The sequence below is a fragment of the Corapipo altera genome, unplaced genomic scaffold (genome assembly GCF_003945725.1).
Source record: "Corapipo altera isolate COAL_440 unplaced genomic scaffold, ASM394572v1 64, whole genome shotgun sequence".
NCBI lineage: Eukaryota > Metazoa > Chordata > Aves > Passeriformes > Pipridae > Corapipo > Corapipo altera.
Window position 1 is genome coordinate 2,528,636 of NW_020884893.1, and position 23,426 is coordinate 2,552,061.

At 42.6% G+C, this 23,426-nt stretch overlaps 1 protein-coding gene across 2 annotated transcripts; it reads left to right on the top strand.

Moving 5' to 3' along the window:
* Window positions 1–322: 322 nt before the first annotated feature.
* Window positions 323–23,197, top strand: SLC9A8 (solute carrier family 9 member A8). Of its 2 annotated transcripts, XM_027646042.1 has the most exons (16): window positions 323–402; window positions 876–1,054; window positions 2,902–2,982; window positions 7,771–7,829; window positions 9,824–9,907; window positions 10,446–10,547; window positions 11,386–11,420; window positions 11,970–12,113; window positions 13,368–13,506; window positions 14,672–14,777; window positions 15,458–15,574; window positions 16,664–16,746; window positions 18,448–18,559; window positions 18,997–19,217; window positions 20,306–20,452; window positions 21,694–23,197. In XM_027646042.1, the coding sequence occupies exons 1-16, from the start codon at window positions 395–397 to the stop codon at window positions 21,823–21,825; spliced, it is 1,749 nt and encodes a 582-aa protein (XP_027501843.1). In that variant the 5' UTR covers window positions 323–394; the 3' UTR covers window positions 21,826–23,197. The 2 variants fall into 2 exon arrangements, with proteins under 2 accessions (XP_027501843.1, XP_027501844.1); XM_027646043.1 differs by lacking the exons at window positions 323–402; window positions 876–1,054 and adding an exon at window positions 1,103–1,712.
* Window positions 23,198–23,426: the final 229 nt, after the last annotated feature.

Consider the following 23,426-nt stretch of genomic DNA (forward strand, 5'->3'; position numbering starts at 1 on the left):
TGGCAGCTCTGAGGGATAAGGAGCACTGGCAGCAGTGGCAGCTCTGACGGATAAGGAGCACTGGCAGCAGTGGCAGCTCTGAGGGATAAGGAGCACTGCCACCCCTGCCAGCAATGGCGACCCTGACGGAGGGAGCGCTGCAGTCTCCGCCCCCGCCGGGAGGGGGCGCCCCGCGCGCCCCCACCCCCGCGCGCGCAGCGCGGGAACCGTGACGTCTCCGGCGCGTGACGGGGCCGGCCCCGCTGTCACGTGACTCCCTCCCTCCCCGCTCGCGCTCCCGCGGCCATCCCCGCACCCACCATAGAGTTCGCCGGAGGTGGTCGCCAGAGCGGCGGCTGCGGGCGCGCCGGAACTGGCGGCGCGCGGGGTGCGGCGGGAGGTTGAGGCCGGCAAGATGGCGGAGTGAGTGCGGGACTGAGCGAGCGCGGGGCTGCGAGGGACGGTCGGGCCGTGCCGGCCGGGGGGACCTTTCCTTCAGCAGCAGCTTCCGGGGGTGCAGTGAGGGGCTCGGAGCGGCCCCGCGCGGCGCCGAGAGCTCCAGGGCGGCGGGAGGAGCCGGCGGGTGCGGGCCCCGCGGTGGGATCGTTCTGACGGCGGGCTGTTCGTGCCCTGTGTCAGCTTTCATCGCTCCCGGGTGCGGTGCCGAGGGTTTGGTGTCTGCAGTGCGCGAGATAACCCAGCGGTAGTCAGCTCCGTTAACCTGACCTTGCAGTATTTGTGGTCGTAGACTGCTTTTAATAACTTTCAGCGAATTGGTCAGCAGCACAGATTCGGTGTGATCTGGTGACTGGTTGGTCCGTGCATGTCCTCAGTAGGCTGAGTCTCTGTCGTGCTGCTCCCTTCCAGTGTGATCACATCTTGTATTATCCTGACAGGTCTGCAAATGTCACCCATGAGGTCATCAATGCCACCCTCCACACTCTGCTGGCTGCTACGACCAAGCTGGTGGCACCCACACCTCCCAAGCCCATCCTGCCAGTCCAGACTGGAGTCCAAGCACAGCAAGAGGAGCAGTCTAGTGGCATGACAATTTTTTTTAGTCTTCTTGTTATAGGTGAATGATGAACTGAAAGTCTGTTAATCTCTGTTAACGTGTTCTGTGCCTGAGGACAGAGGCCAACTCACAGGCATAGTAGTTTGGTTCTCTCTGTGCTGTAGGATACTGCACAGGGATTTGGGAAGTTTGGTGTGTAACTGCCTGGCCCTCCCAACCCTGTGGAAGGCTGGGGACCAGTGCAAATATTCTCACCATGGTCTCAAAGTGCAAACATGTTTTAATTGTCTTTACCTTCTTTACCAAGCACCTGGCACTGTTCATGTGTGGAACAGACATTGTCAGGATGGCCCGTGGTGTTGGGCAGTTTGAGAACAGTGCACTGGAAGGTGTCAGTGTAACAACTCCTGCCCTCATGAAGCCCCCAGAGCCAGTGGATGACACTCAGATTTACAAGCACAAGTACTCCATTTCAGTATCTGTTTTTGTGGCTCTCCTCAATTTCTCACACTTGTGCAGGGATGTGATGACAACATGCAGAGTGTCATCACTGACACTTGTGCAGGTAGAGGCATTTTGGGTGGCATGTGCTCACCAGACTTTTCTGTAATTCTGGGCTGTTGTCTTTCTTCAAGAGAATATAGTTGTCTCACCTTCTGCTTAGAGCAGTGCTGGAGCCAGAACTGTACCAATAACAGAACTCTCAGGAGGGTGAAAGGTTTGTCTGTTTTCCTTTCTGTGCTTGTTCTTGGTTCCTCCAAAGCACTGAGAGACTTTGCTGGGGCAGACAGGTCACCCCGTCTTCTGACTGGTGATTTTTCCAGTAGCAAATATAGGAAATAAAAGGTATAGAGTTGGCAGCAGTGTGCCAACTTCTGCAGGTCATTTAAGGTTAAAAAAAAAATGTCTTCTAACTACTATTAAGGGCAGCAAAAAGTAGAAGGCTTCCCCTTACTTCTGAGGTACCTGTGTGTCTTCAGAGAGGGTTCCTCTGTTCTCAGAGCTCACTGACATACTGGATGTGAATAAAAGAAAGACCAAAGCAAAATGCAGTATTTTTGAGTATGTGTGTCTCCTGAGTTTTAAAAGGACCATTCATGGTAAAATTGCATTCCTGGGAATTACCAAACAAGCTGTGATTTTTTTTGGCAATGTTCCAATCTGTATGCCAGTCTGATAACGTAATGGATCTTAAAAGCATCACCCTGGGGACAGGGGGACTCCCTGAACAAAGTAAAGCCAGTATGGAAGCTTATTGTTCATCATTATTCCCATTCATAATCTCTCATTTAAGAGTGTTGGGAGGTGAACATGAATGTGTGGGCCCCACTCTGGAAAATGGCCTTTAGGAATGTTGTGAAGTGGAACAGCCCCAGAAGCAGGTTGGTTCTGTGTTGTGTCAAAGCCAAGCCCCAGATGTAAAGTGCCTGAAGTTCCTGAGTTGATCTCCAACCCTGTGTTTCTATGGCTTGTTTGTGTGTTCAGATACCACTGTTAGAGTCACATCCCTGCTGTGCCACATTCCTGTGATCCATGGCTTCCCTGCTGCTGTGGTGCTTTTACTTTCCCTTGAGGGACACTCAGGTGTCCCTTAGCCTGGCACAGCACTCGTGCCTGTCACTGTAGCCCTGACAGGTGCCTGGAGCAGGTGATGTGCTGCCAGACACAAGCAGAGCAGTCAAACACAAGGAATGGAGACCAACAGCTCAGGAACATCCCAGGCTGCCTTAATATTTATGGTGGTGGGAGCTACTGCTGAGACTATGGTGCTTTTTGGTTTATTGCCAAAGCAAAGTCTGCTAAATCATTATGAGAAGTTTTGCTGTGTGTATTTTAGAAATACTACTTAAAAGTATATTTTATTCTCCTCTAACACATCTAAATCTACTATTTTTTCCCCTTCATAGCTATTTGCATCATATTGGTGCATTTACTGATAGAATACCGGCTTCATTTTTTACCAGAGAGTGTGGCTGTTGTGTCTTTAGGTGAGTAACCATGACATTTTTATACTGGACTTGTGTTAATCTAGGGACTGTCAGTAGCCTGTAGTGGAGATAATGCTCTGTTGTGTATTAACCATCACTAGAAAGATGCAGCAAACTGCATGCAGTGAAGAAAACAATGAATTCATAGAGTTGAATTCACTGAAGAAATAAATGAGCATACAGGCAGAGACTGGCCCAGGAAAATGACACCCACAGGGATGTCACTACCTGGCATCTTCCTCTGATTTTGCATCCTTACTGTAGGAGATGTGCAGCACTCTCTGGCCACCAGGCTCCAGCCTTCCCTTTGAAGTGGTACATGTGTTTGTGTTAGTGTTGTTAGAATTATGTTTCTGTGTGTGATTTTAATGTAGCTGGGGACTGCAACTATCCTAAAAACTTGCCTGGACTGCCAGATCCTTAACTATCCAGCAGTACCATGGCAAGAGCTCTTCCTATGACTTGAGCTGTAACAATGGCACCCTTCATGGAGATTAGGTGCTAATCTAGTTTGGATTAAATTTGGAGTATGTATTTAGTTGTATGTTAGGGTAATTTCATGTATTTGTACCCTATGCTCCTGATTTTGTGAATGAGGAGCAAATCAGGCCATATACATTTACCATTTTCTCTACATGCTGTCTGATGTTTGAAGAGCCTGTTCTAAGTATTCCCAGCAGCAGTTTTTCAGCTGTCTCTGCCTTGTCTGCAAGATTCTGTGATATTTTTGCTTCTGTTACTAGTGACACTTTCACTGACAGCTGTTCTAAAAATACCACAAGAAGACAAAGATACTTAGTTATAATCCCAGTGTAGCTCAGAGGAGCATAGAACCAGTTGAGCAGGTAGATTTTTGACTTTCTCCTGGGCTTGGCTGGTGTCTTCTCTCATATTTTCCTAAGTGTGTTTTTGCACAAGTTCTCAGTGGAAGGAAATGAGCTTTCTGGTGCTTGTCAGTAACTTATGCTTTCTGGGAAAAAGGGATCTTCTTGCATCTTGCGTGCTAGATTGAGAAAATCTTGGAGGTGTTACTTAGCAGAAAGAGAAGCATATTTTCTGGCAGCATAACTCCCTGCATTTGTAGATGACTGTGTGTGGTGCAGACCACATCATGTTACTCACATAGTAGAAGGTTTTGAAGATTCAAGGGACATTCACTTGCAAGGCCCTATAGGAGTTCCAGTGTTTCTGTGCAGCTGAAAAACAAACAGACCTGTAAGAAACCTGTCCTGGTGTGGATTTCCTGGGTGTTTTTATAGCAGCAGCATCCCTCAGACTTTTGTGCTTTTATGCTTCTGTCATGACATGGATCAGAGCTGCTGCAGCTCACCCTGATTCACCTTGTCATCCCCACAGAAACCACCCAGCACCTGATTCACTATTGACACACTTCTCTCTCCCTCCCTCCTTATTTTATTGCCATGGACAGGTAAGGTATCTGGTGAATGTATCTCCCAGTGTCCTAAAAGGTTCCAAAAGGACATTGCTATCCCTTCAGTATCCTTCCTCTTTGTATACAAAAACCCAGGTGAAAGGTGTCGATTTGGCTTCAAATCAGGTTGGTTACCACAGCTATTAAATAGCTATTCTAAATTTAAGCATAATCCCCAATATAAAATTCAGCAGTGTATTGATTGCTCTTGCTGGCATAGTTTTGGATTCTCTTGGCTGTCATTCTGTATATTCTGCCACAAGCCACGTCCTGGGCAGTGCAGAGTGGAGGTGCTGGGCCAGCCTGTGTCCCTGCTCCTGCTGAGCTGTGCAGAGCAGCGGAGGCACAGACGTTCTCCTCTTTCTGTTTCTTCTTCTTGGCATCTCAGAAGCAGGAGAAGGATTTTAGCTGTTGGATTTCATTGTTGGTGTGTCCTGCGCTCCTGTCAGTCCCAACAAAAGCTTGTTTATGAAACAGGGAGATTTCTTGCCGGGGTTGTTGCTGCTGCTCAGACTGAGTCAGCAGCTGCACCTGCTGTGTTCTCACCTAGAGGCCGTGCAGGAACTTGCCCGTGTGGGTTTTGGGGTGAACCACAGCAGAGCTGCAGTCTGTCCCCCCGGCCAGGCGAGATGATACCAGCACATGCAGTTCCTGGAAGTCAGCAGGGTGTTATACCCAGTAGCAGCCCAGATGTCCTGTGTCATTTCAGCCTTATTTAGTTTATAGACTCAGTCACACTTGAACTGCTGTCGGTGCTGGTGACAGGACACGGCATCGGGATAATCACAGGAATTTGCGGCTCATTGCTGCTCGGGGTCCCCCTGGGACTGGGAATGCTCTGCACAGCTGCAAGAGCACAGCTTGAGTTTCAAGTATCCAGTTTTGTGAGCAGTGCCAGAAGTGAGGTGTGTCCTGCTTTGGCTTGTAAATTATGCAAATGTTCTCAGGAAGTTATTAAAGGCTAATAAAAGTGACAGCGGAGAAGATAGGTATGATTTTCACAAATGCTTTTCCTCCCATTGTCTAAGCTGCTCGGAAGTTTCTGGTTTATGGTTTCTAGGGCGTGTGACTCTCCTGGTGGAAAGGGCAGGAACACATTTTCTGAGGCTGGATTTTGATCTTCATCCTTAAAAGCTGATGGAATTTCATTGGTAAAAATAGTTGCCAGAAAAGTTTTTTCTCTTTAATTTGTTACTGAGTTTTAACGTGTTCTCAGGAAAAATAAAGGTTGGTTGTAATAAGAAGATTCCTGTAAAATTTTCAAAAGAATGGGGCTTAGATTAACTCTTACAGAACTTAACTTTCCAGTTAGCTCCTTGACAAAACTGATCTGCCTGATTTAATAGAACCAGCTGATCAAAAACTGTGTTCATTTGTCTAGTAATAAAGGAATAGTAAAGATTTATGGGACAGGTTTTAAAAATCAGCATCAAACTTTGATTCTGCTGCTGTTAAACCCTCTTGTTGATGCATTATTTTGTGCAGGTCTCTCATGACTTTGCTTGGCATAATCTTAGTAGTGCTGTGTGTAATACACAGGTAGAAGTCACTTCTGCTATGTAAAGGTGTAAGTTGAATTCAGACCTGTCCTGTCCCCTTAACTCTGCTATTACCCTCCTTTGATATTGTTGTTATTTCATTTTTGATATCATGCAAGGACCTTTTTTGTCTGTGATGCTGTTAGAGTCATCTTGTGATTAGCTCTTCCTTGAAAGAAGAGACTGAGCCAACCTTTAACTGAAGCCTCAGACTCAGGATAGGGATGTTCAGCCTGTAGCCCACAGGCCATGGGTGGCCTACTCAGGGCTCCAGTTACCCAAAGTCATGCTGGAGCCCTTCCACTTCAGAAGAAGTGAGTTAAGGGATTCTCTTTTAAATCCTGTCTAAACCTAGTTCTGTGTGAGGGCTCTCAATCCTGAATCCCACCACAGTGAGCATCAGTTCAGGAAGTAACACACTTCCTGACGTCCATGCCTTCAGGTGTATGGGCTCTGGGTCTTGTCATTTGGTTTTTCCCCACACAGACTTTTTGTTAAGTGATACAAGTACTGACTGTAGCAGCTGAAGATGGTGTTGTTGCTCTGCAAAAATTAGCAGTGTTCTAGGCCTTGGCTTCTGGCCCAGCTGCCATCCCAGGGTGGGAGGCCTAACTTAGTAGAGACCCATGTTTGTGTGGCATGTGAGTGGCTGTATCTGCGTTCTGTCCTTCAAGGAACAGCAGACCTTTGATGTTCCTTCATTAGTGTTTTGCGCTTCCTTTCCATATAAACAATTTCATGGAACAATTATTTCTATCCTCAGGGACTGATGCCTTCACAGATGTTTGTATGAAAGAAGGCTTAGGCCTCACGGCTTTGTGTGTGTGACACATCCATCAGGAGTAATCCACGTGATTCTATTTGTAAGACTCCTTTGTTAGCTGCAGCATAGAGAGAATAAAGGCTCCTGAGGTACAGGAAAGTGTACTTAGAGCTTCTCAGCCACTTTTTACCTTTCATTTTGTGTACTTCTCTTCTACATCAGAGTGTTTGACTGTGAAGTCTCCGTTCTGTAAATAATAAAACACAGCTATGCAGAAACACAGACCTGGAATCTGACTAAAGACAAATTCCTGGTAACTACTTGAAAACGTTTTAACAACAGTTTGTGAGTTATTTTCCTGACTTCCAGAAGAAACCTTTGTCTTACATCTTACATGTTTGAAGATTTATAGGAGGAAAGAGCACAATAACCTTTAACCATTGAGTTTGCAGCAGCCTTGATAAAATTCTTTTATACTCAAATTAGTATTTCTACATGACTTAAAAGATGTGTAGTTCATTTGGGAAATAGTTCTGACAGTGTCTCCACCCTGATTGGAATTTGTTGCCAGAAAGTGCTGTGATTTCATTCAAGCGAAATTCACTTCTTTGGAGAGGACTGATGTCATTTAAGCTGCTTTAACACTGCAAATAGCATTGAAGTGACATGAAGCACAGATGTCTAACTCATAACTTCCTGATTCTTCAGCAAGAAGGGTGGAATTTTATTTGAATGCAGCTTAGATGAGAAGTGGTTTTGAGTAGTTAAGCCTGTTGTCTTTCTGCATCACTAAGCATCACACTCTCAGTATGAGTGTTTGGGTTGGGATATCCCAAGAGACAATCTGTTGTGTCAGGAAAAATCTGGAATTATGTAATGTATTGAAAACTGGGTATTTGGATATGGAAACCAAAACAACCTTGTGGTTTTGTGATTTAGGAGTTAAAGACTTGCTGCTTTATGGTTTGCCTTGTTTGCACTTTTAAAACTTAGAGAGCTGATAAACAGTGATGTGTTTTGTGGCTATTTCAGAATGTTTTCTCATTCTCTCCTAGGTATCCTTATGGGAGCTTTTATAAAAATCATAGAGGCTCAAAAGCTGGCCAACTGGAAGGTATAATTGAAATAATTAATTTTTAATTGTAGAACAGTCCCTAAACATTTTAAAAAGACTACTTGTAATAGTAGGATTTTTTAGAGAGAGAGTCTTGGCAGAAATGTCTCCAAGAGGTGAAGTCTACAGTGAAACAAGGATTTTGCCTTCTACATTTTATCCATACTGTCAGAGCAGTGAACTGTCAGTTAAACAGCCACAAAATCAGCAAATCAGCATTTTAAAATACTTTCTTATTTGTTAAATAAAATAATCTGACTGAGATCATGTATGTAGGAAAAAAGAAGAAAGCTCGAAATGTGGCTCTGATTTGAGCACTCATTCTGTTAACATGGTAAATACTGATCCCAGCTGATGAATTACATGGTGATTATCTGGGAAGTGTTGGTCACATCTTGGGAAGCACTGGGGAGCTGTGTCTGGTTTGCTCACATTATCAGCCAAGGTAAAAGGTCACAGATATCACATTATTATTTGCTTATTTAAGTTACTTTCACTGTAATCAAGTTTAGGTTTTAACAGAGGCTGCCATAATTCCAGATGTGAAATGTTCTAATCAATAATAATTATGAACTTTATTAAATGGTTGTATATTTACTAGATACTTTTTCTTTATCGGACATGGTTAAAAATAGAATATTTAACTGCTGGCTATGTCCTTGTACAAGGCAAAACTTGGATCATATCCCTGCCCTAGGAACTTTGTAATGTAATTTCTGATGATCATGCCTTACTCAGTGTTCCCTCATCACTAAGACCTTGTGTTTGCTGGTGGTTCTTGGCTACCATGGCTGATAATCACAGTCCTCATGTTGTACCTTCCTGGTCTCTGCTTCCATGCACCACAAATGCAGTCCTTCCTTTCCATTGCTCTTGCCTCCTCGTCCAGCTCTGGTTTCAGGTGTAGTTGCTCAGATGGGTGAGAGTTTGTTCCAGTGCAGTTCCTGTGCTGACAGAACCAGGCAGTGTCAGCCACCCATGCACGGAGCTGTGCGTGCAGAATCCTGGGCTAGAGCATCTCAGTCTAAAGGATGAGTTTTGTTTTCTAAGCCCCCCAAATCCTTTAAGATGATTATCTGTGGTACAGGCAGGAACGAGACTTTAAAGAGATGAGGACCTCTGTTTTGAAAGCTGGGGTTTGAACAGAACAGTCCATCAGCTGTTTAACCTGGATTTAAACAAGTTAATCGGTGCTTGCAGAGGTGACAAGCTCTGCTGGGGAGCCAGGAGGGAGACAACAGGTGGGTAAAGAGAGAGGCCCACTCAGCTGGGAACAATTTGCCTTCTTTGCTTAGTCTGCCTGCAGAAAAACCAGCGTGCCAGGCTGGGGGTACAGCTCCATGAGCAGCATTAGCCAAGGAATGAAATAGGTGACAAAGAGTGAGGGCACCAAAAAATAGCATCTTGCCTCATCCTGGGTGCCATTTATATCACTGTGATGGCAAAAAGGATCCATCAAGAATAGCACCACTGAATTTCAGACAGAAATTGTGTTTGCTGAGAAGAGTCCAGCCTCAGACTCCTCCCAGTGGTGTGAGCCTGGTCTCCTGCAGGTGCACTGAGGTGATGGTGTGATGAGCTTTCCTTGGTCCCAGTTAACCTGTTCTGTTCAAACAGTGTCCAAGAAGTCACTGTTCCTTGGCAGTCTGTACAGATTTCAAGACTGTGAGATAAAATGGGAATACTTTTTTGTGGAAACAAAAAGACTTTGCCATAAATAACCTGTTTTCTCTGCGGCTTATTTGGAGGCAGTAATTTAAAATAAGTAACTCCTAGATTTCTGTCACTGGGTTGAAAAAGAACAACAATAGAAGTAGCAGCCCTGGAATAGCTTACTGTTCTTCAGTCTTTTACTTTGTGATAGGAAGGGAGAAAGATTAATGCCATTTGCATTTTCCAACATATTTTTTAATAATTTACCTTTTGGAAGATTTGGTGTTATTTCAATAATGATGATGATATCATTGAAATTATGATTCATTTTTGTTTTTCAGGAAGAAGAAATGTTTCGTCCAAATATGTTTTTTCTGCTTTTGCTTCCACCTATTATATTTGAATCTGGATATTCACTGCACAAGGTCAGCCCCTGCCAGAAACTCATTTTGCATGCTGAGGTTTTGTTTAGAACACATTCTGCTTTTAGTTATCTTCATGAAGTTTAGGATAATTGCATTAAATTCCATCATATTAACCATTAGGGAATTGAGAGTGCAAAATTTAAGCCTCTTCAACCCTGAGTACAGAGAACATTGGTTGTTACTGATAACTGACTGCTGGCAAGGTGTTGGGCTTGTGCTTTTCCTTGGCTGGAGAGGTTTCTTACCTCATCAGAGCTGTACAAGGGCTGCTGTGAAGGAGCCAGACTGGGAAGGAGTAGGATCAGAAGTGGGGAAGGTGACGTCATTCCACAGATAGAGGAGAGGAAAAGGTTTCCAAGGGTTCTCACCCCTTGCCTGGGAACCTGTGTTTCCATGGACATGTCTCACAACACTAGTCCTGGCCAAGGGGGCTATTATTGGAAACCCAGTTGTGAATCAGAATCTAATTTAGATGCAAACCCAAACATGAGATTTCCCTCCGGCAATTTTCACTAATTTACTTGTTATTATGTTCCAGGGTAATTTTTTTCAGAACATTGGTTCCATCATTCTGTTCTCTGTATTTGGCACTGCAATATCAGCTTTCATTGTAGGTGGAGGAATCTATTTCCTGGGCCGGGTAAGACTTACTGCTTTGAAGCACTTCAGTATATCTGGCTTGTTATTTGAAAGTCCATTTTTCAAGAGCAGACAAACATAGTGAAAGTGAATTCCTGAGTCACAAAGTCCAATTCTCTGCTCTCACGAAGGGAATGTTTTACAACCCTTTCCATGGATATTGCTGGGGAGGCTGTGGAGTCTTTTTCCCTGGAAATGTTCAAAAGCTATCTGGACACAATGCCAAGTAATGTGCTCCAGGGGACCCTGCAGAGCAAGAAGGGTGGGCCAGGTGACCTCCAGTGGTCCCTTCCAACCTGAACCTCTCTGTGATTCTGTGGCACAGCATGCTCTATGTGGAAAGCAATTACTTTTTTTAACTTACACAGCCTTCCTATCACAAGGCTGTTCCAAAACCTGTATTCTCTAGAGCCATCTTCTGCTTTCCAATATTAAACTTACTTGTTCTTCTCTATATTTTTTTTTTTTGATTCTGTGGTTTGGTGTTTCCCACTGATTACATATAGACAGAGATATTTATCTTTTCTCTCAAACTTCATTCTGGTAGGCAAAGCATTCCATACTTTCCTCTTTGCCCCTCAGACTTCTATTACTTTGAAGGCCTTAGTTATTCTACTCACCTGAATCTGGTCCAGTTCCATCTGGTGCTTCCCTGATCTTGGGTGACCAGAACTGTAGCAGTAAATCACTGTTGGAGGGCAGTGTTAAACTGAGTAACATCACTACTGTGATTTTTTTTTTCTTGATAATGAACTTGGGATTTGATAAATAGTTTCATTTTTAAAAACAGCAGAAAACCACAGTTGATTGTGATTTTTATGTTTTACCTATTCTTTCAGGCTGATGTAATTTATAAACTCAACATGACAGACAGGTAAGCTCTTGGGGAAATGGTGTAGTATATGAAATGAAGCTTTCTTCCAGATAACTATAAAGGGGAAAGGCACTGCAGTTGGCCAACTTCTGATTGGTGTTTAGATTGCTGAGGTTCAACACTGTATATGAAACCAATAAATAAATCAAAGACTTCTGTACCCTATTTATTACACCCTTATTTCCCAATTGTATTGTACTCGATTCTATTCTATTCTGTTCTATGCTCAGTGATTTTTCTAGACAGATACTGGGTATTTTAACCAAACTTTAAAGTTAAGATTTGTAAACTTTGATTAGTTGCTATTATTAATAAATATAAGGGAATAACTTCCTTGTCTAAATCTTCTCTTAAAAGACAGAATGAGTTTTCAGTATCAACATAGATTTTTTTCAAGAACTTGGCAAAGAATCAAGTTCTCAGGAATGGAAAGAGAGCATTACTTACCACTGTGTAGAAACTGTAGCACAAAAGGTCTTTGTTCACATAACTTACTAGGTATGTATTTTTCTTTCATCTAGTTTTCTCTTTTGTTTTGTGTTCTCCCAGTTTTGCATTCGGCTCTTTAATATCTGCAGTTGACCCTGTGGCTACTATTGCCATTTTCAATGCCCTCAACGTGGATCCTGTGCTTAACATGTTGGTTTTTGGAGAAAGCATTCTCAATGATGCAGTCTCGATTGTCCTGACCAAGTGAGTGCATTGGAACTACACATGTGAATGGAAACAGCAACCACTTTGTTTTCTGTTGATTAGTTATTCAAACATACAATAATTCTGCCACCTCCATTTAGAACAAATCACGTATTTCTGGTGTGAAACGGAATTTTGTGTGGTCCTTCTTTGTTAAAAGCATGAACTGCATAGGCAGAAGACAGTAAATGGCTGCCTTATTACCACTGCCTCAGTGCCTTATCTCATTGATCCCAGACAGTTGATTGCTATCTAATTCCATTCATTTATCAGCTCTCTGTCTGTCTGCTTTCCTGACAACACCAAACCAACACGTCACCTTTCAGGCTTGCACAGAAATGTTCCCCTTGCCAAATATGCTGCTGCATCTCTGTCACTGGCCTATGCCCAGAGTCCCACTGCAGCTGGGGGGAATACATCCACATCCATGCAATGGTTTCATATTTATGTTGGGGCTTTCACAGGAAAGAAGGACATCCAATATCCTTATCTTCTGCCCACGATAATTCTTTGGGGCTGAAAGAGTAAAAAAATGGATGGATAAATCTTCATGTTATTGCTGAAGTCAACAGATGTGACTGTGATTGTATAGAAGGAGCAGATATACCAGGCAGGTAGTGAAGTCAGAGTCATTTTCCAATGAACTAACTGCTTTTACTACAGTTGTGGTGCTTTTATGGAAGACCCTGAAGGCTAACAGCAGCCAAAAGGAACACTGGTTGGAACCCGTGTCTTCTTTGCACAGAATTTCCATGAAATACATCCCTGAAATTCAAAGAGGTTTCTCCCCTTTCCTCCTGAGGGCTGCTTTGTTTTCCTTCGGTGATCTTCTTGTCTCTCATCCACACCTAAATATTTGATGAGAGTTCTTCCTGTTCATTGGTTCTTCTTGGAGGATCACATGAGTTTTTACCTCTGTAAAATGTGTTTTCTTTCCCTTTTCAAACTTGGAACATTGTTTTGAAATACTGGGCATCACCATAGCCTATTTATGCCATTCTGGGATTCTTCAGAGGAGCATTGCTGGATTTTTAGCAGAATTAGGTTTCCCTTTGGGGATTACACTAAGGCTTGATTTAACGTCTTTTGACATTCCTCTTGTTATATATATCACAGTAAAAGCCTTTTAAGAGTGGTAGCAACAAAGAAATGGGAGTCTTTTTTGTTGTTGTGCTCAAAAGATGTTTGATATTTTTGGATCCAGGCTTGGAATGTATAACCATTTCTTTTTATTTCTCTTTTAATTGTATCTAGCACAGCAGAAGGTTTGACAAGGGAAAATATGTCAGATGTAAGTGGATGGCAAACCTTCCTACAGGCACTGGGATACTTTCTTAAAATGTTCTTTGGCTCTGCAGCGCTTGGCACACTTACTGGTCTTATTTCTGCATTAATATCCTTTTTTCATTTGGTGATACATATGTATAAATTGGTGAACTTCAACATTCTAATAGTATTTTTCTTTCCCGTCTTCTGCAGCATTTCTTAGGGGATATTTCTTATGAGGCATTATTTTGTTGGCTGAGGAATTTGTCATGCTCATTTTGTTTTTATGTTAGTGTGCATGAATGTGTATTAAAAAGTCACATCAAATTTTTATGAACATAATTAAGGTCTGAAATGCTGCATAATAGCTTTTGTGCATTGGAGTGTTATAAGATATGGTAATTGTTTTGTAAATTCAAAATATATTAATTCCATTTCAATAACAATCCATTTTTACAAGCATATGGCTCTTTTTTTTACATGCATAAAACAGTTAATTAAAAAGAAAAAAAAAGCTCCTTTTCCCAAGGGCCTTTGAGTCAGCCCAGCTCATTTGTCCCTATGGATCATGTGCAGGCAGCTGAATGCAGACACTGTTCTGTTTGGATTTACACTGGGTCATATTTTGCCTCTTCCACTTCCATGAATTGGTTGCTAAACAACCCAGAAGCTTCTCTGCTGAGGTCAGGAAGGCTGTTTACTGTAGTCCAGACACCTTTGTTACTTCTCAGGGCTTTAGTGTTAACACTGACTTCACTGCAGGTGATCTGGACTTGTACAACAGTTGTTCATGTCAGCTGGGACACACTGGCAAGCACTTTGTAAACAGCAAGAGCTGAATGTTTGATTAAATGTAGAAATTTCCCTCTTGGTTCAGCAGCCTGATTCAACAAACTTTTAAATTATTCCGTATATCGCCACGAAAGAGGGAGACAGATATTCAAGAAAAGCAGCTTATTTGCCCTTTTACTGTAATTTGTGCCTCAAAGTATTTGATTTACCAGTTACTATCGATATTGTAGAGGCACATCAGTAGCAGATCTTTCTTGTCTCTCTATCTCTGTCCATTCTGACAGACTTCTACCAACAGTAGCTTCTATATCAAACTTTCCTCATAAGGAATTACTTGTCCTTCCATACTGGAGTTGAAGGCCAGTGTGTAGATTTTATTGGCTATTCAGTAGAGAAGTACATAATCATTGTTTTGTGATGGAATGACACAGATGCAAATATTTCTTTGATTTTTTTTGTTTGTTTTAATTTACATTTTTCCATAACATTTCCCTGTGTACGTGCTAAAGCACATTGATTTAAGGAAGACACCCTCCCTGGAGTTTGGGATGATGATTATCTTTGCTTACCTTCCTTATGGACTCGCAGAAGGGATCTCACTCTCAGGTGACTGGCAAAATGAGTCTGTGCAAGTTTCTTTGATAAAGAGTAGGAATTGTGTCTCAGAGGGCCCCTGTTTTTTGGGGAGTTTTTTGGGTGTTTTGTCATTTAATTTGTTCTTACTTTTAAGTTTGACTTACTTTAAAGAAACACTATTCTCTGCTTCCTATTACAGAAGATAAAAGAGGTAATTGCAGCTTTCATCAGCATTAGTTAGCCACTGTAAATACTGGTATTGTCCCCAGCTACCTTTGCCCAACACAGAATTAAAGTTTCAGCTGCACGCTGCAGATCTCAGCCACCTCAGCAAACTTAGATCATGCCCAGACTGCTGCCCTGTGCTGGTTTTCTGCCTGTCCTCAGTGTCATTGGGGAAATCAGCTGAGACCAGAGTGTTGTGTGTGTCTCTGAATACTTGGTAGAGGTTTTGCTGAAGGCCAGGAGAAGAGGTGAACTTCTCCCAAGTACAAAGACCTGGATGACCAATGTCTCTGACCTTTGCTGATTTAAGTGGGGGTTTTAAGGCAATGGTCTTCCTGTCTGATTTCCCAAAGGAAAGGGAGAAGGGATGCCACAGTCAGTGTAATTCTAATAGCTAGGGATTCTGCTTGGTTTGTTTTTTTTTTCTCTTGGGTTGTGATTTTAGTTTTGATTTCTTCTGTTTACTGCCACATTCTTGCCTACAGGTATCATGGCCATCCTCTTCTCTGGCATTGTGATGTCTCACTACACACACCATAACCTGTCCCCAGTCACACAGATTTTAATGCAGCAGACACTGAGAACTGTTGCTTTCATGTGTGGTAGGTGCTGCTTACTATTAATATCTAGTATTAATAGTGTAAAATCTTATTCACATGAAGTGGTGATTCTCTTGGGAGCAGCAGAGGTGTGAATTTGCTTCTAGGCATTTGTATGTCCATGGGGCTTGTCTTCAAGAGAAGAATTCCTGATAGTGGAGGCTGGAAGGCACTCGAAAGTCACCTTTCCTGCCACACTGGATAAAACGTGCAGTAAATCTCTCTCTCCCATCCTGCAGGCTCCTGCTAAGATTTGCCACAAGATTGATGACCCAATAGAGATCTCTGACTCCTGTACTCCTCTGGTCTATTTTTAGTTGTAGGAGATGGGGGTTGAGTACTATTTTTTTAATGGTTTTGTATATAAAAATCTACTTGCAAAAACAATAACTTCACAAATGGAGAAGTTTTTGGAAGTAGTGGTATGAGCAACTTGGTCCCAGAGCCTTTCCAGTTCCTTCTACAAGCCAAACCTTTAAAGAAACGACATGTTTCTGTATTACAAACATATCCCTGTGTTTTGGGGGGATGCCATGAATGAATTCCATATTGTTTGCTGGAGGATGCAGTTTCAGTGTGGTCAGGGAATGGCTTTGCTGCAAACCAAACTTAACCACTCCCCTGAGCAGCAGCTCTTCAGGGTTTAGTCTGAATCTATTACAAAAGCTAAAAAAGCCTGCATTCAGTCAAGTCACTGTAAAGGAATTATTTATGAATAACTATGCAACTTCTGTAGCTCCTGGTCAGCAGCTTAATTTATAAATTTATAAATATTTTTATATATATATATATATAAAATATAGGTCCTATATTGCTCAAGTTAAAAGTTCCTCAGTCTTTAGAATGAGGTTTTGCTGGCTTTGTTCTCACTCCTTGGTAATTTACAGCTGAAAAAAGCCTACACACAGGACTAAGTGCTGTCCTCTGCCAGCAAGAGTAAGAGTCTGGCCTTTTGCATCACAACATCTGGGCCTATTTCGTGCATTCAAAAGTCAGGAAATACCATTTTATGTACTGCATGTAGCACTTTATAATAGGAGTAAAAAAGGTTTTCTAGAATTGTTTATTTAAGGTGTGATTTCTCTTTTTCAGAAACGTGTGTTTTTGCATTTCTTGGCCTGTCGATTTTTAGTTTCCCTCACAAGTTTGAAATGTCCTTTGTCATCTGGTGCATAGTAGGTATTTACTTTCTTCCATACTTTTTAGATGCATTTTACAATATTTCTTACTGGGGAAGGGACATTACAGTTAAAAGATTTTAGAATAATTGTTATGATTTATAGGTTTTTATAAAAATACTTCTGCATTTTTGTATATTGCACGAAGTTTACTCTCTCTAATAGCATGAAATTATTATTCTTGTTCTCAGCACTACAATACTTCAGCCTTTAAGGAATTCCCTTCAGCTCCTATTTTGAAGCCTTTCTGTATAAGATTGGTAAAAACAAGGAAAAGAACCTTGCTTGTTTTGACACTATTAGATTTATTAAATTAAATCTCAAAAGGTGTTAAGATTAGTATCCATAACCATTCTGGTCATTTTATCAGAACAGTCCTGAGTTTTTACCTATTTTTATGTTCCCGTGAGAGATCTGTGTGACAGACAGTTCATAGCAACTCCAGTGCAAACCAGTATCAAATTCTGCTCCTTTCATCTCCCCAGTATTACAGCTTTTGAGTTTTCTCTCATATATCATTGCAGTTTGTTTACATAAACTAATTTAGTCCATGCATCACTTCTTCCCTCTGAGTTCTTCAGAGGAAGTCCTTATTCACACCTTCTCCAATGTGTGTTCAGTCTTGGACTCTTTTCTTAATTCTTTGTCTTTGAATATGTATTTCACTGTAGCTTTATGGAGTGACAGTGAATTATGTTTCACATGGGGGTTCCCTACATCTGTTGCTATTGTAATTGTTTAATATCAGCAAGAAAAGTAGAGTCAAATGAATGAAATGGGGACCCATTTCCAGTTGCTTACAGCAACATACAATGGCTCTTTTTAGTGCATGGTTCAAGGGAAGAATTGTTATCTACAACTTACAGATAGGGATATCAGCACAGGGAACTGCTCTGCCTGGACTACACCCAACTTCCCTATCTAATATGTGTCTAAGGTGTGACACTTCCTTGCCCCCTCAGGCATAATGCAAATTGTGTAATTTTGGGGTGATTCATAAAAGAAAACAGCACAACCCTTCAAGGATCCTGCTGACTAATTCTGGGATATTTACCTTACCAAGGTCTATTTGTGGTGGAGCTTAAAAGCAATGCATTGAGGAAACTGTGCCTTTTTCTGAGTTAATGTTTTCACTGTGTTAATAGTTTGCCATTAAAACAATAGTACCTTTTTTTCTCTTTTCCCCTCTCAAAATGTTACTTCAGTGTGTGGTGTGCATTAGAGCCATACCCAGCAAAGTGTTGAGAAATCAGCATGTGTGCTTTTTGTTTGGCTTCTGGCCTTTCTCTCTGAGGAACTGGTCCACGGGGAGAGAATAGAAATATCTTATTTCCTCTTTGCTGCTGTGCCAAGGGAATGATTAAAGGAGCTGAACAGACTGAACTGAGGAGAACTTTTACTCAAAGTAATTCTTAGTGTCCCTGGAATGCCTCTTGGGTTCCATTTAGTTATTGTAAGTAAAGCAGCCTGGTCTCCATTAGTGACAGGTCTGGGTAGGTTTCAGTTAAGCAGACAAGATTTTTCAAGAGTTAAATTCCACAATGCCCTATGCTGAGAAGTGTCTCTGTGTTCATTGAGCAGCTCACCTGCCTGTGAGCAAAAAGAGTATATTCACCTTCTCCTTTAAAGGCAGCTGCAGCTGGGGTCTCATGCGTGTAACACATCCAATGGTCTTTTGCTTTTATTTCTGTTTTTCAGGTGCTGGTTCTGTTTGGTAGAGCAGTGAATATTTTTCCACTTTCCTACCTACTCAACTTTTTCCGTGATCATAAAATCACCCCCAAAATGATGTTCATCATGTGGTTTAGTGGTAAGTTAAAGCTCAAAATATAGAGAACCAGAAAAAAATGTTTTATATTTTTCATTGTCTGGGCCACTCTAAGAGGAACTGGTTTTCCATTAGTTGAGAAGAATTCAACTGAACATTTGCACTGTTCTCAAACCCAAATGGGACAGAAATGTCCTCTTTCCCCTTTGTGCTGGAGGACTATGCAGTGGTGAGCCCACTAAAGCTTTTCTACAAAGAGGCTGCTTGTCTCTCTAGGCCTAACAGCTTCACAGTTTGAACAGAAGTGCCTGAAGTTCTTGGACTCATTGTAGGGTGGGAACCAAGTGATTGATAAACACACGCCCTAGGGTTGTAAAAAACCGTTTAAAGCTGGGGAATTTCCGTTGAGTTCTCAGGGTGCTCAGGACGAGTGCTGCTGTTGATTCACCCTCCACTGATGTGCTGCTCTCTCCAATAAGGTTTACGTGGTGCCATTCCCTACGCCCTGAGCCTCCACCTGGGCCTGGAGCCCATAGAGAAGCGGCAGCTCATCGGGACCACGACCATCATCATCGTGCTGTTCACCATCCTGCTGCTGGGAGGGGGCACCATGCCCCTCATCAGGCTCGTGGACATTGAGGACTCCAAACCACGCAAGAGGAACAAGAAGGACGTTAATCTGAGCAAGACAGAGAAGATGGTTTGTTCCTCCTCTTTTACTGAGAGGATCACTGGGTTTTGTTGGGTTTTTTCTTCCCAGTTTAATAATTTTTCAGGGTTAGTACATAATTTTTTACAAGAAAGTAGAAGGAAAAAGCCAAGGTGGTAGAACGAAGCCAAGCAATATAATTTTAAAATACCCCAAAGACAGAGTTTGGTTAATGTTTACACAAAATAACTGTTTGGACAAAGAGAGGAGAAATAGTCTCTTAACTGAATCCAATTATGAATTGATCCATACAAATTAAAGTAATCCCTGCAAAAGCATAAAGCAGATGATAGAGGATTGAGTCATATACAGCGAGAAAGTAGTTAGTACAGTGTGAGACAGAAGTTAATCATGAAAGGCAGATGGAAATTATTCTGAAAAAGTCAAAGCAAAGGCCATGAGAAGGTGGTAACAGCAGCCCCCCTCTGACTAGACTTTATTTTAAAGCAATTTCTGGCAAAGTAACAGAACTGACAAAAGCAACAGCCAGTTTCTGGAATGTCTTGTGCAAAAGGTTGGAGAAAATAATGTATCCCAGAGCATTTTTTGCCTGTTTTTCCCCAAACAATTGAGCAATATATGCAGAGTATTGTTCTGTAGGATCTTCAGAACTCGTTTTTTCTTGTGGCATGAGGTTGCTTGCAGTCTCCAGAATTACCTTGCACTGTCCGTGCAGGGATGTGCATGGGAAAAGCACAGGGACAGGCCGTGTTTGACACGGATTGTTTGCAGTGGGACAATGACATCAGTGGTGCTTGCTGGATAAAATCATTGTCCAGCTCACAAGAGAAAACCTGCACACTGGAAACCAGTTCTCAGCAATACTGACAATACAAAACATGGAACATTTGAGGCCTTTTTCCCTTTCAGTGTGGAAAGGGAAGCCAAGGGGCTCTGGGAATCGGCAGCTGAACAGGCTCAGACAGCCCTAAGCCCTGGGAGGCTGGGGTGATAATTTCTGTATTGTTCCAGAGTGGGAAGTGGTTGTGAGAAGGGAGAGCATTGGGCAAGGACTGAAGCAGGCTGGAGGGATGACTGGCACTTCCCTCGGGTTATTCCAATATTCATGTTTTTTCTAGGGAAACACCATAGAATCCGAACATTTATCAGAACTCACAGAGGAGGAATATGAAGCCCAGTACATAAAACGCCAGAACCTCAAAGGGTTTATGCGGCTTGATGTTGAGTATTTGAATCCTTTCTTCACCAGAAGACTCACACAAGAAGTAAGTCATTCTCATATTCTTGAAGAAAAGAAACTAGAGTTGGTTATTTCCCTCAGTATCACGCAGGGTTCGTCATGCAGCCACACAGCTTGTGCATTAGGGACAGTGAGACATCTGTGTATTGCTCATGCATAGATAGAGCAGCTGTAATGAACAGCTGCACTGTAAAAGCACAGGTTGGATTAAATGAGCATCTCAGGGCTACCCCAGTTAAACTCGGTGTACGGATTTGTTGAGCTCGCCTTTAATCACGTGGAGAACCAGAAGGGTATCAGGAGTTACTGGTTACTGCTGCTGCTAGAAAAACCTGCTGCCACTCAGGCAGAGTTTTTAAAGTGCTGTCACACATAGTTCCTGCCTCTTAATGGTCCTGTGACTTCTGGGGCTGTGCAGTTTCTGTCTTGGAAATATGCACCAGTATTGCAACCTTCACTTTTCAGACTGCTCCACTGGGATACCAGAGCTGTGAGGCTGTAAGTGCAAGATGACACCTGACTGAAAGTGTAACTTAACACTGAGTGGCTCTGAGAGGTGTAAATGCTGTGTCATTTTCACTCCTGTGCCTCAGAAACCTTAGACTCCTTAGCCACATAATTCACCCATTTTCCAGTTTGCCGTAACATTAAGTGTTTTGACTGTGGAGTTGATAATTTTACACAAAGTGTGCACATTTCATCTTCCTAGCCTTCTCAAAAGTACTATTTTTCCTCTTGTTTTGTACCCTGCTTTTCAAAAGTACCCTTTCAACACTTTCCCACAAAAACTAAAGGCATTTTTTGCAAAACCAAAAAGGAATCAAGAAACCAGAGTAAGCGTCTGATTTGTAGCTGGTAGCCAAAAGCACAGGCTGCCATCCAGATGGCAACCAAAGGCTGGAAAAATAAGCATGTGAATCAACACAGTAGGCCACAAGCTTCCCAGTGTGCCTGGGAACACAAGCAGGAGAGTCAAAGCCAGGTCCTCCAGACAGCATTAGGATTGTTGAAACACAAAGAGCAGGACTGTCTAAAAACACAGGTAAAAAATACCCCTCATCAAAACTATCATCTGTGGCAATAATTACTGACTGAGCACTTGATAAATATTTTCTGGTAGGAAGCAGAATGGCTTTGCATGTGTAGAGACCAGGAGCAGATTATTTCCTGAGGAATATGTCCAACAAGTCTTTCTGTTTTGCTCTAACACACAAGTGGTGGTGGTTTAGCCAAATAACAAAGTGCTCTGGTTTGCCTTTGCCTCAGGACTTGCACGATGGACGCATCCAGATGAAAACCCTGACAAACAAGTGGTATGAGGAGGTACGACAGGGCCCCTCGGGGTCGGAGGATGACGAGCAAGAGCTGCTGCAGCAGAGCGGGGCAGGAGTGCGGTGAGGGTGTGTCAGAGCCTTACAGAGAGGGTCCAGGACCCAGAGTCCGACTGCACAAAAGCTGGAAAGCGAAGGATGAATTTTCAGATTTCAGACACGTCTTGTGTCTGTCATGTTTAGGTAAAAACCACAGCTCTGCTGTTACTGGTCAGGGAGGGAAACCCACACGTGTCGGACACGAAGAACCCTTCGTTCAGACTTTACTGCATAGCAAATTCCTGCAGCCTGTTGAAAAGCTGAACCATCTGCCATGAAATGATGGCACTGGTTAATGGAAGGGCTTTTTCCCATTCCAAAACCTGCTGCGACCACACGCTGCACTCCAAGCCATTGAGTGGCTCTGCAAAACAGAAGAAATTGCACTTTACCTTTTAAATATATATATTCCTTCACAGCATGGAGAGTCTTGACAGTTTATACTGTGAATTTGTTTCAGCACTAGTAAGGGAATCTGACTGGAATAAATCTATAATTTATGGGATTTGCACATTATAAACCCAGAGAAGATGCATACCTTGACAAAAGCAGATGTTGCACATACAAGGAAGCACCTCTGAAAACATAGTTTTGTCACTTAAGAAATTCTTGATTTCTATTTTATGGGATTTCTTGTTTTTATACTGAGGGATCTAATCCACAGTACTGATTATAGCATGGTTTGGGGGAGTGTGGGTACTGTGACACAGTGCAGAACTGTGTTTGAAATTGTTGTTTCTTTTCCTTGGCTAAAGCCAGTTGCAGTTGGATTTCTGTAATTGGCAGTTGCTCCTTGCTGGCACTTTGGCTTCAAATCTTAAAAAAGAGCAGCTTTTATATTTCCTAATTCATGAAGTGTTCCTAACACCCCAGAATTCACCAGTGGAATTCTTAATCTTTTGTGGAAGCAAAAGCAGCACGTACATGAGGGAGAAGAGTCTACAAAATCTAATCCCAGTACAGAAAGGTTGATATTGCACGTGGCTGAAGCAGCCTCAGCTGGGAAGTGCCAAACAGCTTCCATTGTGCTGTCCCATTTGTTAAGGAGATTTTTCTCTTCTGCCTACACCGTTTCAGAATCTGTGGTATCATTGCATTGGTTCTCCACGGCCCAGTGTTTGCTCAGCGTTGCCAACACTTGAACACACGTGTTTGTTGCACATTTGCCATGGTGACACATGCAGCAGTTTGCTCTCACTGCCAAATTCCTCCTTGGTCATTTGCATATCCACTGTGGGGATGTGAATTGTAGTTCAGCACCCAAATCTGACATGCAAATGCACATGTTTGTTTCTGAAAGTGTGAGACTCACTTTCAATCTGGTTTTGCTACTGAGGTTTTTTTAACCACTGCTTACCTGCTGGGAGAATAAAAGTTAAGAAATGTGTTTGGAATCCTGACCCTGTGTTGTCTGAGCAGTTTTTCCTGCTGCCCTTTCCCTGCCGGTTCAAAGGGCCCCCACTACTCATCCCAGAGCTGGAACATGCCCAGGTGGGTCTGAGCAGGGCATGGAAGCACTCAGGGCTTGCTTTGTTCTTGGGAGAATCTGTGTGAAAATCGTGCTTTTTTGTCACCCTTCTAGACCCCAGTGACCTGAATTACCCTTTAGTTACCCACCACCCTGCCGGG